Source organism: Hemitrygon akajei, chromosome 13 (genome assembly GCF_048418815.1).
Source record: "Hemitrygon akajei chromosome 13, sHemAka1.3, whole genome shotgun sequence".
NCBI lineage: Eukaryota > Metazoa > Chordata > Chondrichthyes > Myliobatiformes > Dasyatidae > Hemitrygon > Hemitrygon akajei.
In genome coordinates, this window is record NC_133136.1 from 88,787,749 (window position 1) to 88,801,657 (window position 13,909).

General features: G+C 45.7%; 1 protein-coding gene across 4 annotated transcripts in view; it reads left to right on the top strand.

Annotated features, from left to right (window-relative positions):
- Positions 1-12,352, top strand: part of ccni (cyclin I) — a 97,244-nt gene extending 84,892 nt beyond the window's left edge. For all 4 annotated transcript variants that reach the window (XM_073065041.1, XM_073065038.1, XM_073065039.1 and 1 more), the window contains 2 exons: positions 9,875-10,102; positions 10,707-12,352. In XM_073065041.1, the coding sequence (XP_072921142.1) occupies positions 9,875-10,102; positions 10,707-11,156 (678 nt within the window). In that variant the 3' untranslated portion in view covers positions 11,157-12,352. The remainder of the gene's footprint in view (positions 1-9,874; positions 10,103-10,706) is intronic.
- The last annotated feature ends 1,557 nt before the right edge of the window (positions 12,353-13,909 follow it).

A 13,909-nucleotide genomic window follows, 5' to 3' on the forward strand; every position in this document is an offset into this window, starting at 1 on the left:
TAGGTGATAGGGGAAAGTTGCAGTTGGATGACAGGTAGGTGATAGGGGAAAGTTGCAGTTGGATGACAGGTAGGTGATAGGGGAAGATTGCAGTTGGAGGACAGGTAGGTGATAGGGGAAAGTTGCAGTTGGAGGACAGGTAGGTGATAGGGGAAAGTTGCAGTTGGAGGGCAGGTAGGTGATAGGGGAAAGTTGCAGTTGGAGGGCAGTTAGGTGATAGGGGAAAGTTGCAGTTGGAGGGCAGGTAGGTGATAGGGGAAGATTGCAGTTGGAGGACAGGTAGGTGATAGGGGAAAGTTGCAGTTGGATGACAGGTAGGTGATAGGGGAAAGTTGCAGTTGGAGGGCAGGTAGGTGATAGGGGAAATTTGCAGTTGGAGGACAGGTAGTTGATAGGGGAAAGTTGCAGTTGGAGGAGAGGTAGGTGATAGGGGAAAGTTGCAGTTGGAGGGCAGGTAGGTGATAGGGGAAAGTTGCAGTTGGATGACAGTTAGGTGATAAGGGAAGATTGCAGTTGGAGGACAGGTAGGTGATAGGGGAAAGTTGCAATTGGAGGACAGGTAGGTGATAGGGGAAGATTGCAGTTGGAGGACAGGTAGGTGATAGGGGAAGATTGCAGTTGGAGGACAGGTAGGTGATAGGGGAAAGTTGCAGTTGGATGACAGGTAGGTGATAGGGGAAAGTTGCAGTTGGATGACAGGTAGGTGATAGGGGAAGATTGCAGTTGGAGGACAGGTAGGTGATAGGGGAAAGTTGCAGTTGGAGGACAGGTAGGTGATAGGGGAAAGTTACAGTTGGAGGACAGGTAGGTGATAGGGGAAAGTTGCAGTTGGATGACAGGTAGGTGATAGGGGAAGTTGCAGTTGGAGGACAGGTAGGTGATAGGGGAAGATTGCAGTTGGAGGACAGGTAGGTGATAGGGGAAAGTTGCAGTTGGAGGACAGGTAGGTGATAGGGGAAAGTTGCAGTTGGATGACAGGTAGGTGATAGGGGAAGATTGCAGTTGAAGGACAGGTAGGTGATAGGAGAAAGTTGCAGTTGGATGACAGGTAGGTGATAGGGGAAAGTTGCAGTTGGAGGACAGGTAGGTGATAGGGGAATGTTGCAGTTGGATGACAGGTAGGTGATAGGGGAAAGTTGCAGTTGGATGACAGGTAGGTGATAGGGGAAAGTTGCAGTTGGAGGACAGGTAGGTGATAGGGGAAAGTTGCAGTTGGAGGACAGGTAGGTGATAGGGGAAAGTTGCAGTTGGAGGACAGGTAGGTGATAGGGGAAAGTTGCAGTTGGATGACAGGTAGGTGATAGGGGAAAGTTGCAGTTGGAGGACAGGTAGGTGATAGGGGAAAGTTGCAGTTGGAGGACAGGTAGGTGATAGGGGAAAGTTGCAGTTGGAGGACAGGTAGGTGATAGGGGAAAGTTGCAGTTGGAGGACAGGTAGGTGATAGGGGAAAGTTGCAGTTGGATGACAGGTAGGTGATAGGGGAAAGTTGCAGTTGGATGACAGGTAGGTGATAGGGGAAGATTGCAGTTGAAGGACAGGTAGGTGTTAGGGGAAAGTTGCAGTTGGAGGACAGGTAGGTGATAGGGGAAAGTTGCAGTTGGATGACAGGTAGGTGATAGAGGAAAGTTGCAGTTGGATGACAGGTAGGTGATAGGGGAAAGTTGCAGTTGGAGGACAGGTAGGTGATAGGGGAAAGTTGCAGTTGGAGGACAGGTAGGTGATAGGGGAAAGTTGCAGTTGGAGGACAGGTAGGTGATAGGGGAAAGTTGCAGTTGGAGGACAGGTAGGTGATAGGGGAAAGTTGCAGTTGGAGGACAGGTAGGTGATAGGGGAAAGTTGCAGTTGGATGACAGGTAGGTGATAGGGGAAAATTGCAGTTGGAGGACAGGTAGGTGATAGGGGAAGATTGCAGTTGGAGGACAGGTAGGTGATAGGGGAAAGTTGCAGTTGGAAGACAGGTAGGTGATAGGGGAAAGTTGCAGTTGGATGACAGGTAGGTGATAGGGGATGATTGCAGTTGATGGACAGGTAGGTGATAGGGGAAAGTTGCAGTTGGATGACAGGTGGGTGATAGGGGAAAGTTGCAGTTGGAGGACAGGTAGGTGATAGGGGAAAGTTCCAGTTGAATGACAGGTAGGTGATAGGGGAAAGTTGCAGTTGGATGACAGGTAGGTGATAGGGGAAAGTTGCAGTTGGATGACAGGTAGGTGATAGGAGAAGTTTGCAGTTGGATGACAGGTAGGTGATAGGGGAAGATTGCAGTTGGAGGACAGGTAGGTGATAGGGGAAAGTTGCAGTTGGAGGGCAGGTAGGTGATAGGGGAAAGTTGCAGTTGGAGGGCAGGTAGGTAGGGGAAAGTTGCAGTTGGAGGGCAGGTAGGTGATAGGGGAAAGTTGCAGTTGGATGACAGGTAGGTGATAGGGGAAGATTGCAGTTGGAGGACAGGTAGGTGATAGGGGAAAGTTGCAGTTGGATGACAGGTAGGTGATAGGGGAAAGTTGCAGTTGGATGACAGGTAGGTGATAGGGGAAGATTGCAGTTGGAGGACAGGTAGGTGATAGGGGAAAGTTGCAGTTGGAGGACAGGTAGGTGATAGGGGAAAGTTGCAGTTGGAGGGCAGGTAGGTGATAGGGGAAAGTTGCAGTTGGAGGGCAGGTAGGTGATAGGGGAAAGTTGCAGTTGGAGGACAGGTAGGTGATAGGGGAAAGTTGCAGTTGGAGGGCAGGTAGGTGATAGGGGAAAGTTGCAGTTGGAGGGCAGGTAGGTGATAGGGGAAAGTTGCAGTTGGATGACAGGTAGGTGATAGGGGAAAGTTGCAGTTGGATGACAGGTAGGTGATAGGGGAAAGTTGCAGTTGGAGGGCAGGTAGGTGATAGGGGAAAGTTGCAGTTGGATGACAGGTAGGTGATAGGGGAAAGTTGCAGTTGGAGGACAGGTAGGTGATAGGGGAAAGTTGCAGTTGGAGGACAGGTAGGTGATAGGGGAAAGTTGCAGTTGGAGGACAGGTAGGTGATAGGGGAAAGTTGCAGTTGGATGACAGGTAGGTGATAGGGGAAAGTTGCAGTTGGATGACAGGTAGGTGATAGGGGAAAGTTGCAGTTGGAGGGCAGGTAGGTGATAGGGGAAAGTTGCAGTTGGAGGGCAGGTAGGTGATAGGGGAAAGTTGCAGTTGGAGGGCAGGTAGGTGATAGGGGAAAGTTGCAGTTGGATGACAGGTAGGTGATAGGGGAAGATTGCAGTTGGAGGACAGGTAGGTGATAGGGGAAGATTGCAGTTGGAGGACAGGTAGGTGATAGGGGAAAGTTGCAGTTGGATGACAGGTAGGTGATAGGGGAAAGTTGCAGTTGGATGACAGGTAGGTGATAGGAGAAGTTTGCAGTTGGATGACAGGTAGGTGATAGGGGAAGATTGCAGTTGGAGGACAGGTAGGTGATAGGGGAAAGTTGCAGTTGGAGGGCAGGTAGGTGATAGGGGAAAGTTGCAGTTGGAGGGCAGGTAGGTGATAGGGGAAAGTTGCAGTTGGAGGGCAGGTAGGTGATAGGGGAAAGTTGCAGTTGGAGGGCAGGTAGGTGATAGGGGAAAGTTGCAGTTGGAGGGCAGGTAGGTGATAGGGGAAAGTTGCAGTTGGATGACAGGTAGGTGATAGGGGAAGATTGCAGTTGGAGGACAGGTAGGTGATAGGGGAAGATTGCAGTTGGAGGACAGGTAGGTGATAGGGGAAAGTTGCAGTTGGATGACAGGTAGGTGATAGGGGAAAGTTGCAGTTGGATGACAGGTAGGTGATAGGGGAAGATTGCAGTTGGAGGACAGGTAGGTGATAGGGGAAAGTTGCAGTTGGAGGACAGGTAGGTGATAGGGGAAAGTTGCAGTTGGAGGGCAGGTAGGTGATAGGGGAAAGTTGCAGTTGGAGGGCAGGTAGGTGATAGGGGAAAGTTGCAGTTGGAGGACAGGTAGGTGATAGGGGAAAGTTGCAGTTGGAGGGCAGTTAGGTGATAGGGGAAAGTTGCAGTTGGAGGGCAGGTAGGTGATAGGGGAAAGTTGCAGTTGGATGACAGGTAGGTGATAGGGGAAAGTTGCAGTTGGATGACAGGTAGGTGATAGGGGAAAGTTGCAGTTGGAGGGCAGGTAGGTGATAGGGGAAAGTTGCAGTTGGATGACAGGTAGGTGATAGGGGAAAGTTGCAGTTGGAGGACAGGTAGGTGATAGGGGAAAGTTGCAGTTGGAGGACAGGTAGGTGATAGGGGAAAGTTGCAGTTGGAGGACAGGTAGGTGATAGGGGAAAGTTGCAGTTGGATGACAGGTAGGTGATAGGGGAAAGTTGCAGTTGGATGACAGGTAGGTGATAGGGGAAAGTTGCAGTTGGAGGGCAGGTAGGTGATAGGGGAAAGTTGCAGTTGGAGGACAGGTAGGTGATAGGGGAAAGTTGCAGTTGGATGACAGGTAGGTGATAGGGGAAAGTTGCAGTTGGATGACAGGTAGGTGATAGGGGAAAGTTGCAGTTGGATGACAGGTAGGTGATAGGGGAATATTGCAGTTGGATGACAGGTAGGTGATAGGGGAAGATTGCAGTTGGAGGACAGGTAGGTGATAGGGGAAAGTTGCAGTTGGAGGGCAGGTAGGTGATAGGGGAAAGTTGCAGTTGGAGGGCAGGTAGGTGATAGGGGAAAGTTGCAGTTGGAGGGCAGGTAGGTGATAGGGGAAAGTTGCAGTTGGAGGGCAGGTAGGTGATAGGGGAAAGTTGCAGTTGGAGGGCAGGTAGGTGATAGGGGAAAGTTGCAGTTGGATGACAGGTAGGTGATAGGGGAAGATTGCAGTTGGAGGACAGGTAGGTGATAGGGGAAGATTGCAGTTGGAGGACAGGTAGGTGATAGGGGAAAGTTGCAGTTGGATGACAGGTAGGTGATAGGGGAAAGTTGCAGTTGGATGACAGGTAGGTGATAGGGGAAGATTGCAGTTGGAGGACAGGTAGGTGATAGGGGAAAGTTGCAGTTGGAGGACAGGTAGGTGATAGGGGAAAGTTGCAGTTGGAGGGCAGGTAGGTGATAGGGGAAAGTTGCAGTTGGAGGGCAGTTAGGTGATAGGGGAAAGTTGCAGTTGGAGGGCAGGTAGGTGATAGGGGAAAGTTGCAGTTGGATGACAGGTAGGTGATAGGGGAAAGTTGCAGTTGGATGACAGGTAGGTGATAGGGGAAAGTTGCAGTTGGAGGGCAGGTAGGTGATAGGGGAAAGTTGCAGTTGGATGACAGGTAGGTGATAGGGGAAAGTTGCAGTTGGAGGACAGGTAGGTGATAGGGGAAAGTTGCAGTTGGAGGACAGGTAGGTGATAGGGGAAAGTTGCAGTTGGAGGACAGGTAGGTGATAGGGGAAAGTTGCAGTTGGATGACAGGTAGGTGATAGGGGAAAGTTGCAGTTGGATGACAGGTAGGTGATAGGGGAAAGTTGCAGTTGGATGACAGGTAGGTGATAGGGGAAAGTTGCAGTTGGATGACAGGTAGGTGATAGGGGAATATTGCAGTTGGATGACAGGTAGGTGATAGGGGAAGATTGCAGTTGGAGGGCAGGTAGGTGATAGGGGAAAGTTGCAGTTGGAGGGCAGGTAGGTGATAGGGGAAAGTTGCAGTTGGAGGGCAGGTAGGTGATAGGGGAAAGTTGCAGTTGGAGGGCAGGTAGGTGATAGGGGAAAGTTGCAGTTGGAGGGCAGGTAGGTGATAGGGGAAAGTTGCAGTTGGAGGGCAGGTAGGTGATAGGGGAAAGTTGCAGTTGGATGACAGGTAGGTGATAGGGGAAGATTGCAGTTGGAGGACAGGTAGGTGATAGGGGAAGATTGCAGTTGGAGGACAGGTAGGTGATAGGGGAAAGTTGCAGTTGGATGACAGGTAGGTGATAGGGGAAAGTTGCAGTTGGATGACAGGTAGGTGATAGGGGAAGATTGCAGTTGGAGGACAGGTAGGTGATAGGGGAAAGTTGCAGTTGGAGGACAGGTAGGTGATAGGGGAAAGTTGCAGTTGGAGGGCAGGTAGGTGATAGGGGAAAGTTGCAGTTGGAGGGCAGGTAGGTGATAGGGGAAAGTTGCAGTTGGATGACAGGTAGGTGATAGGGGAAAGTTGCAGTTGGAGGGCAGGTAGGTGATGGGGAAAGTTGCAGTTGGAGGACAGGTAGGTGATAGGGGAAAGTTGCAGTTGGATGACAGGTAGGTGATAGGGGAAGATTGCAGTTGGAGGACAGGTAGGTGATACGGGAAAGTTGCAGTTGGAGGACAGGTAGGTGATAGGGGAAAGTTGCAGTTGGATGACAGGTAGGTGATAGGGGAAAGTTGCAGTTGGAGGACAGGTAGGTGATAGGGGAAAGTTGCAGTTGGAGGACAGGTAGGTGATAGGGGAAAGTTGCAGTTGGATGACAGGTAGGTGGTAGGGGAAGATTGCAGTTGGATGACAGGTAGGTGATAGGGGAAAGTTGCAGTTGGAGGACAGGTAGGTGATAGGGGAAAGTTGCAGTTGGATGACAGGTAGGTGATAGGGGAAAGTTGCAGTTGGATGACAGGTAGGTGATAGGGGAAGATTGCAGTTGAAGGACAGGTAGGTGATAGGGGAAAGTTGCAGTTGGATGACAGGTAGGTGATAGGGGAAAGTTGCAGTTGGTGGGCAGGTAGGTGATAGGGGAAAGTTGCAGTTGGAGGACAGGTAGGTGATAGGGGAAAGTTGCAGTTGGAGGACAGGTAGGTGATAGGGGAAAGTTGCAGTTGGAGGACAGGTAGGTGATAGGGGAAAGTTGCAGTTGGAGGGCAGGTAGGTGATAGGGGAAAGTTGCAGTTGGATGACAGGTAGGTGATAGGGGAAAGTTGCAGTTGGAGGACAGGTAGGTGATAGGGGAAAGTTGCAGTTGGAGGTCAGGTAGGTGATAGGGGAAAGTTGCAGTTGGATGACAGGTAGGTGATAGGGGAAAGTTGCAGTTGGATGACAGGTAGGTGATAGGGGAAAGTTGCAGTTGGAGGACAGGTAGGTGATAGGGGAAGATTGCAGTTGGAGGACAGGTAGGTGATAGGGGAAAGTTGCAGTTGGATGACAGGTAGGTGATAGGGGAAAGTTGCAGTTGGATGACAGGTAGGTGATAGGGGAAGATTGCAGTTGGAGGACAGGTAGGTGATAGGGGAAGATTGCAGTTGAAGAATAGGTAGGTGATAGGGCAAATTTGCAGTTGATGGGATTAGTGGCAGTGGAAAAGGGTGACAGATACAGGACTGAAGTGTTGTATTTGTATGCATGCAGTATATGAAATAAGGCAGATGATGTAGCAGTTAGAGATTGGCAGGTATGACGTTCTGGGCATCACTGAATTGTGACTGAAAGAAAACTATAGTTGGGAGGAAAGATTTTTGGATCATTGGGCTCTCTTCCAGGGAAGGTGGGACTTGTAGAGAAGGCACGGTTTGCACCTGAACTGGAGGGAGACTAATATTCCAGTGGGAAGGTTTGTTAATGGTGGGGTTTAAACTAGAGTTGCAGTGGGATGGGAACCAGAGTGCCAGGACTCTTATTGGAGAGGTTTTAGAGCCAGATGTTAGTAAGACTTAAGACAAAGTTAGGAATCAGAAGTTTGAGCATGGGGTGACTAGTGTCCAAAGCTGCGTATACTTCAATGCAACAAGTGTCGTAGGAAAGATGGATATTAGTGCTGAAGGTTATGTAGCTGGTTTACAAACAGGCAATGCATAGTGAGGAGAGGCTGCTAATAGGGCAAAATTGCAGTCAACAGATTGAGTTGCAATGTAAAAGGTGGACAAGATCGAAAAGGGTGAATACAGGACTGAAGGTGTTGTATTAGAATGTGTGCAGTATACAGAATAGGGTAGATGAACTTGCAGCGCAGTTACAATTGGCAATTATGAATCATGGCTGAAAGATTACAGCTGGGAGCTTAAGGTCCAAAGGTACACATTGTATCGAAAGGACAGGCAGGAAGGCGGAGGGAACAACATTGCTCTATTGTTTAAAAAAAATGATTTTAAAAAAAAAATCATTATAGAGAGGTGACATAGGGCCAGAAGGTTTTGAATCATTGTGAGCAGAGCTAAGGAACTGCAATGGTAATAAGACCCTGGTAGAAGTTGTATATAGACTCCCGAACAGTAGCAAGGATGTGGCCTACAAATTACAACAGGAGGTAGAAAGTGCATGCCAAAAGAGCAATGCTACAATAGTCGTAGGGACTTCAATATGCAGGTAGATGGGTAAAATCAGGTTGGTGCTAAGTTCCAGGAGGGGGAATTTCTAAATTACCTACGAGATTGCCTTTTTGAGCAGCTCATGGCTGAGCCCACTAGAGGATCAGCCATTCTGGATTGGGTGTTATGCAATGAACCAGAACTGATTAGAGAGCTTAAGGTAAAAGAACCCTAGGGACAAGTAATCATAATATGATCAAATTCACCCTGCAATTTGAAGCAAAGAAGCTAAAGTCAAATGTATCAGTATAGCTTGGTCCAAAGAGCAGAGACACACTGCAGCATGGTGCAACTAAAGGATAAAGATGAGGAACATGTCCTTAATGTATTCGCTTGAAATGGATACCCACGTAACTTCATAAGAAGATGTCTACAAGTTTGACAAAGCACCAACCATGAGGCAACCAAACGGGTTGTCCTTCCGTACAAAAGTAGTATCTCGGAAATGATGGCCCAACTGCTCCAAGAACATAAAATTTTGGTCGAGCATAAGCCAACAGCAACATTGAGGAGAGTACTCTGTACACCCAAAGAATGGACCAAGCTACTGGACAAGATCAATGTGGTCTACAAAATCCAATGTGGGGACTGCAGCAAATATTATGTCAGCCTAACTGGGAGAAAACTATCAACAAGGATCCATGAACATCAACTGGCTGTGAAGCAACATGACCAACTCTCCCTAGTCTCTACCCATAAAGATCGAGAGGGGCACAAATTTGACTGGGTATCAGTGAAAGCCATAGCGCAAACAAACGCAGCATGCGACAGAGTCCTTATAAGCATGTTTTTTTTTTGTGAACAATTCTGTAAACAGACAAGTAGATCTCAGTCCTGTTTATGAGCAGGCAACATGCCAGATCACAATGTACGGAGTTCACCAAGCAACCAATCAGCAATGTTTGCAGTTTAGTCTCCTTATTTAAGGGATGCATTGACATTGGAAAGGGTTCAGAGAAGGTTCACAAGAATGATTCCAGGAATATAAGGGTTATCATATGAGAAGTCCTGAAGAAGGTTCTTGGCCCGAAATGTCAACTGTTTATTCTTTTCCATGGAGGCTGCCTGATCTGCAGACTTCATGTTTATGATTTGAGGAGCGCTTGATAGAGCTGGGCCTGTGCTCGCTGAGATTTAGAAGAATGGGGGGGGGAGGGGGGGATCTAATTGAAATGCATTGAATGTTGAAAGGCCTAGATAAAGTGGATGTGGAAAGGATGTTTCCTATGGTGGGGGAGTCTAGTACAAGAGGGCACAGCCTCAGAATACAGGGATGTCCATTTAGTATGGAGATGAGTAATTTCTTTAGCCAGAGGGTGGTGAATCTGTGGAATTCATTGCCAGATGCAGCTGTGGAGGCCAGGCCAAGTCATAGGATGTTTTTAAGGTGATGATTGATGAGTTCTTGCTTAGTCTGAAAAGGTTATGGGGAGAAGGCAGGTTGAGGGGGAAATGGATCAGCCTTGATGAAATGGTGATGCAGACTCAATGGGCCGAATGGCCTGATTTTGCTCCTAAGTCTTGTGATCAAAAATCCTTTGGCAGAAGTTCCAGTGCTAGGAGCTGGGGAATCTTTTAAGTTTTTTTTTTGCTCGAGTCCTTCATAAAATATTTTATCATTAATTGAAATCTTGTTTCTTTTTAAATGTTTTAGTTTCATGCAATGATGTCCAGCCGTCCCCAGTTACTCAGCAACCAGCTGAAGATGAACCCAACCCAACATATTGCACTCCTTATTAGGCAGCTACAGCAATGTATGGCCTGTCACCAGCTTCTGCAATTCAAGGGCTCTACACTTGCGTTGGCCATCATCAGCCTCAAGCTGGAAACATCAATTCCTGATTGGCTAGCTCTCACTATTGACATAATGAAAAAAGCAAAGGTATGTTCTAGTTGTTTATTTGGAGGTGTTCACTTTAAAAAATATATATGCATAATTTAAATCAAATGTTTTTAATGGTATTTAGGCTGGGAATCAGAATATCTTTACTCATTCATAGTGGGACTTGTAAATTTGTTACAGTAACTGCAGCAATATTATTTTTGATGGGTTCAGTTGAACATTTCTTGTGGAAAGATAAGATTGAAGACCCAAGTTACTGCTAATTGCAACAGCCTCATATTTGTATGTTAGCATGACATAACTTGTAAATGCCACTGAGTACATTTTAAATAAACTTTGGGTAATAGGTTTGCTTTTTTGAAAAAGTGTATTTAAATGTGTGTTCATTGCTTCAAATGCCAGGTAGCAAATTTCTTAACTGTTTAAAAAGAGAACTTGAAGAGGCTGAATGTAGTGTTTACTTTTACACATATGTAACATTATTGTAATTATACTCTGCAAAGAGTGAAGATTTCAGATTGTATACGTTCTGATTATTAAATCGAATTGAACCTTTAGTCTTTAGAGTGATCAGTCAATGCAATTTGCATGTTTATTTTACATGATCAAATGTTTCAATAACACTGCACTCCTCTGTTTTCAGATCGATAGCTTACAGTTAATTCGCTGTCGAGAACTTGTGGCTCGACACCTATCCACATTTCCACCTTCCCAACCACTCAATGCAGTGTACATCTACAACCCCTGCAAGCAAACCATGGTCTCATGTGGTAGGGGAGTGCTTAGGCTTTATTCCTCCCCTACCACAGAGCCAGAGTTTATCAAGGACACCACCAAAAGAACTGGCAGTACAGCAGCACCGTACCGATGCCTGCCTGCGTCTTCCACCTGCAAGCAAGCCTCGGCAAAACGCAAAGTAGAAGAAATGGATGTGGATGACTTCTATGATGGGATAAAGCGTTTATATAATGAGGATAGCAGTCAAGAAGTTGTGGGGATAGATGCGGTAACCTCAGGTTGTAGCACAAATCTGCAAGTTAAAGAGGGCAGTATCTCCCCATGTCCTCCACTTCATCCTGTAACAGTCATCTAACTGGGCAAAATGATTAAGGTTTAAGGCTGAAGCTGCTGTGACATTGAAGCAGATTTGTTGAAGGGCATACCTTAGCAGGCTGAAATGAAGTGAGCCAAACATTTTCATGCTGCTAATTTTATTCTAACCATTTATTCAAGCGCTCATTTAAAAAGCATAAAAAGAATATTAAAAAAATTAAAAGACCCAAAAACTGGAACAAAAAAAGGTTGTAGCAATTTTAAAGTTTTCTCTCTAGTGTTGTCAGTATAATTGCATCCATTTCTAAATCTAAATCTTAATCTGTTTTGTGCCATCTGTTTCTTCTGCAAGTCCACAATTAACTGTGAGACACTCAATTTTATAAACTAATTGTTGCTTCCTGTCTATTTTTTGACCTGTAGTTCCTTGTGCTTATAGATATGTTTGATGTGCATGTTGTCTTCTACATCCTGACCTTTGCTGAGGAGGATTTTGGAGAGGAGAGTTCATGGAGCACTTCGGGATATATAATGTTAAACAAAATTGTCAAGCAAATTTTCTTGGGTGGCCAAGCTGCTTGCAAAAGTGCTGCAAGAGTTAAAATTGTTGGGAGGTTTTTGTTATGCACAAGAAAGAATTCTTAATACTGAAAAGCCATGCAAATATGTTTTATAATGGAAACAGCACTTTTGAGTTTTATTTCCTATGATTTGGAAAATGTATTTTTGATTTAATCTGGTCTTTTTTTTAAAAAAGGATGTTGTTGGTTTTATGTGAATTCTGTATTTTTTTAAATTAATGGTAGAATCAGTTAACTGAAGTGGTGTACCACTTTTTAGAAGATGCCTATTTATTTGCCCTTTAATTGAGTTATGCCACAATGAACTTGCCACAAATGTGCATCAATTTTGCTTACACAGAAAACTGAGTTTTAAATGCTTTATATTGAAAAGCTATAGACATAGTTCATATCACAGTGGATTTCATTATCAGGAATTCATATAAGATCAATAATGATTCTTTGATGGCATTTATTTAAAATTAAACTTTCTTTGGCTCCACCATGCATTAATTGATCCTGGAAAATAAGTGATTGTTATTTTTCCTACTTGTTTTATCTGACCCAGTGGGCACAGTGCTCCCTCCACAGTCTGAAAAAGGTACTGCATACTTTGAAGAATTGCAGTTGTACTGCTGAGATGCTTCTGGCAGCAATAAAATTGTCCTTGACTGAATGTTTTAGCTTGTTCTTTACTACCGGTTACTGTCAAAGAAATGTCTTTAAAATAGACCTGGAATTATACACTCAACATAAATCGGCAAATTCATTTTAGTGAAACAAAAAATGGATTTTTTTTGGTAGTTTGGGTGATAACTTTTGAAATTCAAACAGCAATTTTTAGATGCCACTATTTTGTAATCTCAAAGTTATTTTACCAAGTTTCTTACCTCGGCTAAAGTAAGTCAGAGATACAGTACTGTGCAAAAGTCTTAAGACGCAGGTTGAAATAATCTAAAGCCAAGATGCTTTCAAAAAGTGAAATGTAATCTCTAAATATTAAAAACTTTAAAGAGCTGTAAATACTAAAAGAACTAAAATCAATATTGTGACAATCATTTGCCTTTAAAACTGCATTGATTCTCTTAGATAAACTTGTGCAGTTTTATAAGAAAATTGGTAGGTACTTACAAGCATTTTGGAGAACTTGACACAGTTCTTCTGCAGACTCTGGCTGTCTCCTTTGTTTCTGATCCTCCAAGTAATAGCAGACAGCCTTGATCATGTTGAGATCCTGGCTCTGTGGAGGCCATACCATCTGTTGCAGAATTCCATGTTCTTCTTTATGACTTCGGCCATGTTTGATGTTATTGTCCTGCTGCAGATGAAGTTGGGACCTATCAGATGCCTCCCTGATTGTACTGTGTGATGGATGAGAATCTGCTTGTACTTCTCAGTATTGAGGATTCAGTTAATTCTGACCAGATCACCAACTCAATTTACTACAGAAATATAGCCCCAAAGCTGCAGGGAATCTCTGTAACAACACACACAAAATGCTGGTGGAATACAGCAGGCCAGGCAGCATCTATAAGGACGTTTTGGGCCGAGACCCTTCGTCAGGACTAACTGAAAGGAAAGATAGTAAGAGATTTGAAAGTAGTGGGGGGGAGGGGGAAATGCGAAATGACAGGAGAAGACCGGAGGGGGTGGGATGAAGCTAAGAGCTTGAAAGGTGATTGGTGAAAGTGATACAGAGCTGCAGAAGGGAAAGGATCATGGGACGGGAGGCCTTGGGAGAAAGAAAGGAGTGGTGGGGGGGGGGGGAGCACCAGAGGGAGATGGAGAACAGGCAAACAACTAAATATGTCAAGGAGGGGCATTAACGGAAGTTAGAGAAGTCAATGTTCATGCCATCAGGTTGGGGGCTACCCGGTCGGTATATAAGGTGTTTTTCCTCCAACCTGAGTTTGGATTCATTTTGACAGTAGAGGAGGCCATGGATAGACATCAGAATGGGAATGGGACATGGAATTAAAATGTGTGGCCACTGGGAGATCCTGCTTTCTCTGGCGGACGGAGCGAAGGTGTTCAGCGAAACAGTCTCCCAGTCTGTGTCGGGTCTCACCAATATATAAAAGACCACACCGGGAGCACCGGATGCAGTATACCACACCAGCCGACTCACAGGTGAAGTGTCGCCTCACCTGGAAGGACTGCCTGGAGCCCTGAATGGTGGTGAGGGAGGAAGTGTATGGGCAGGTGTAGCACTTGTTCCACTTACAAGGATAAG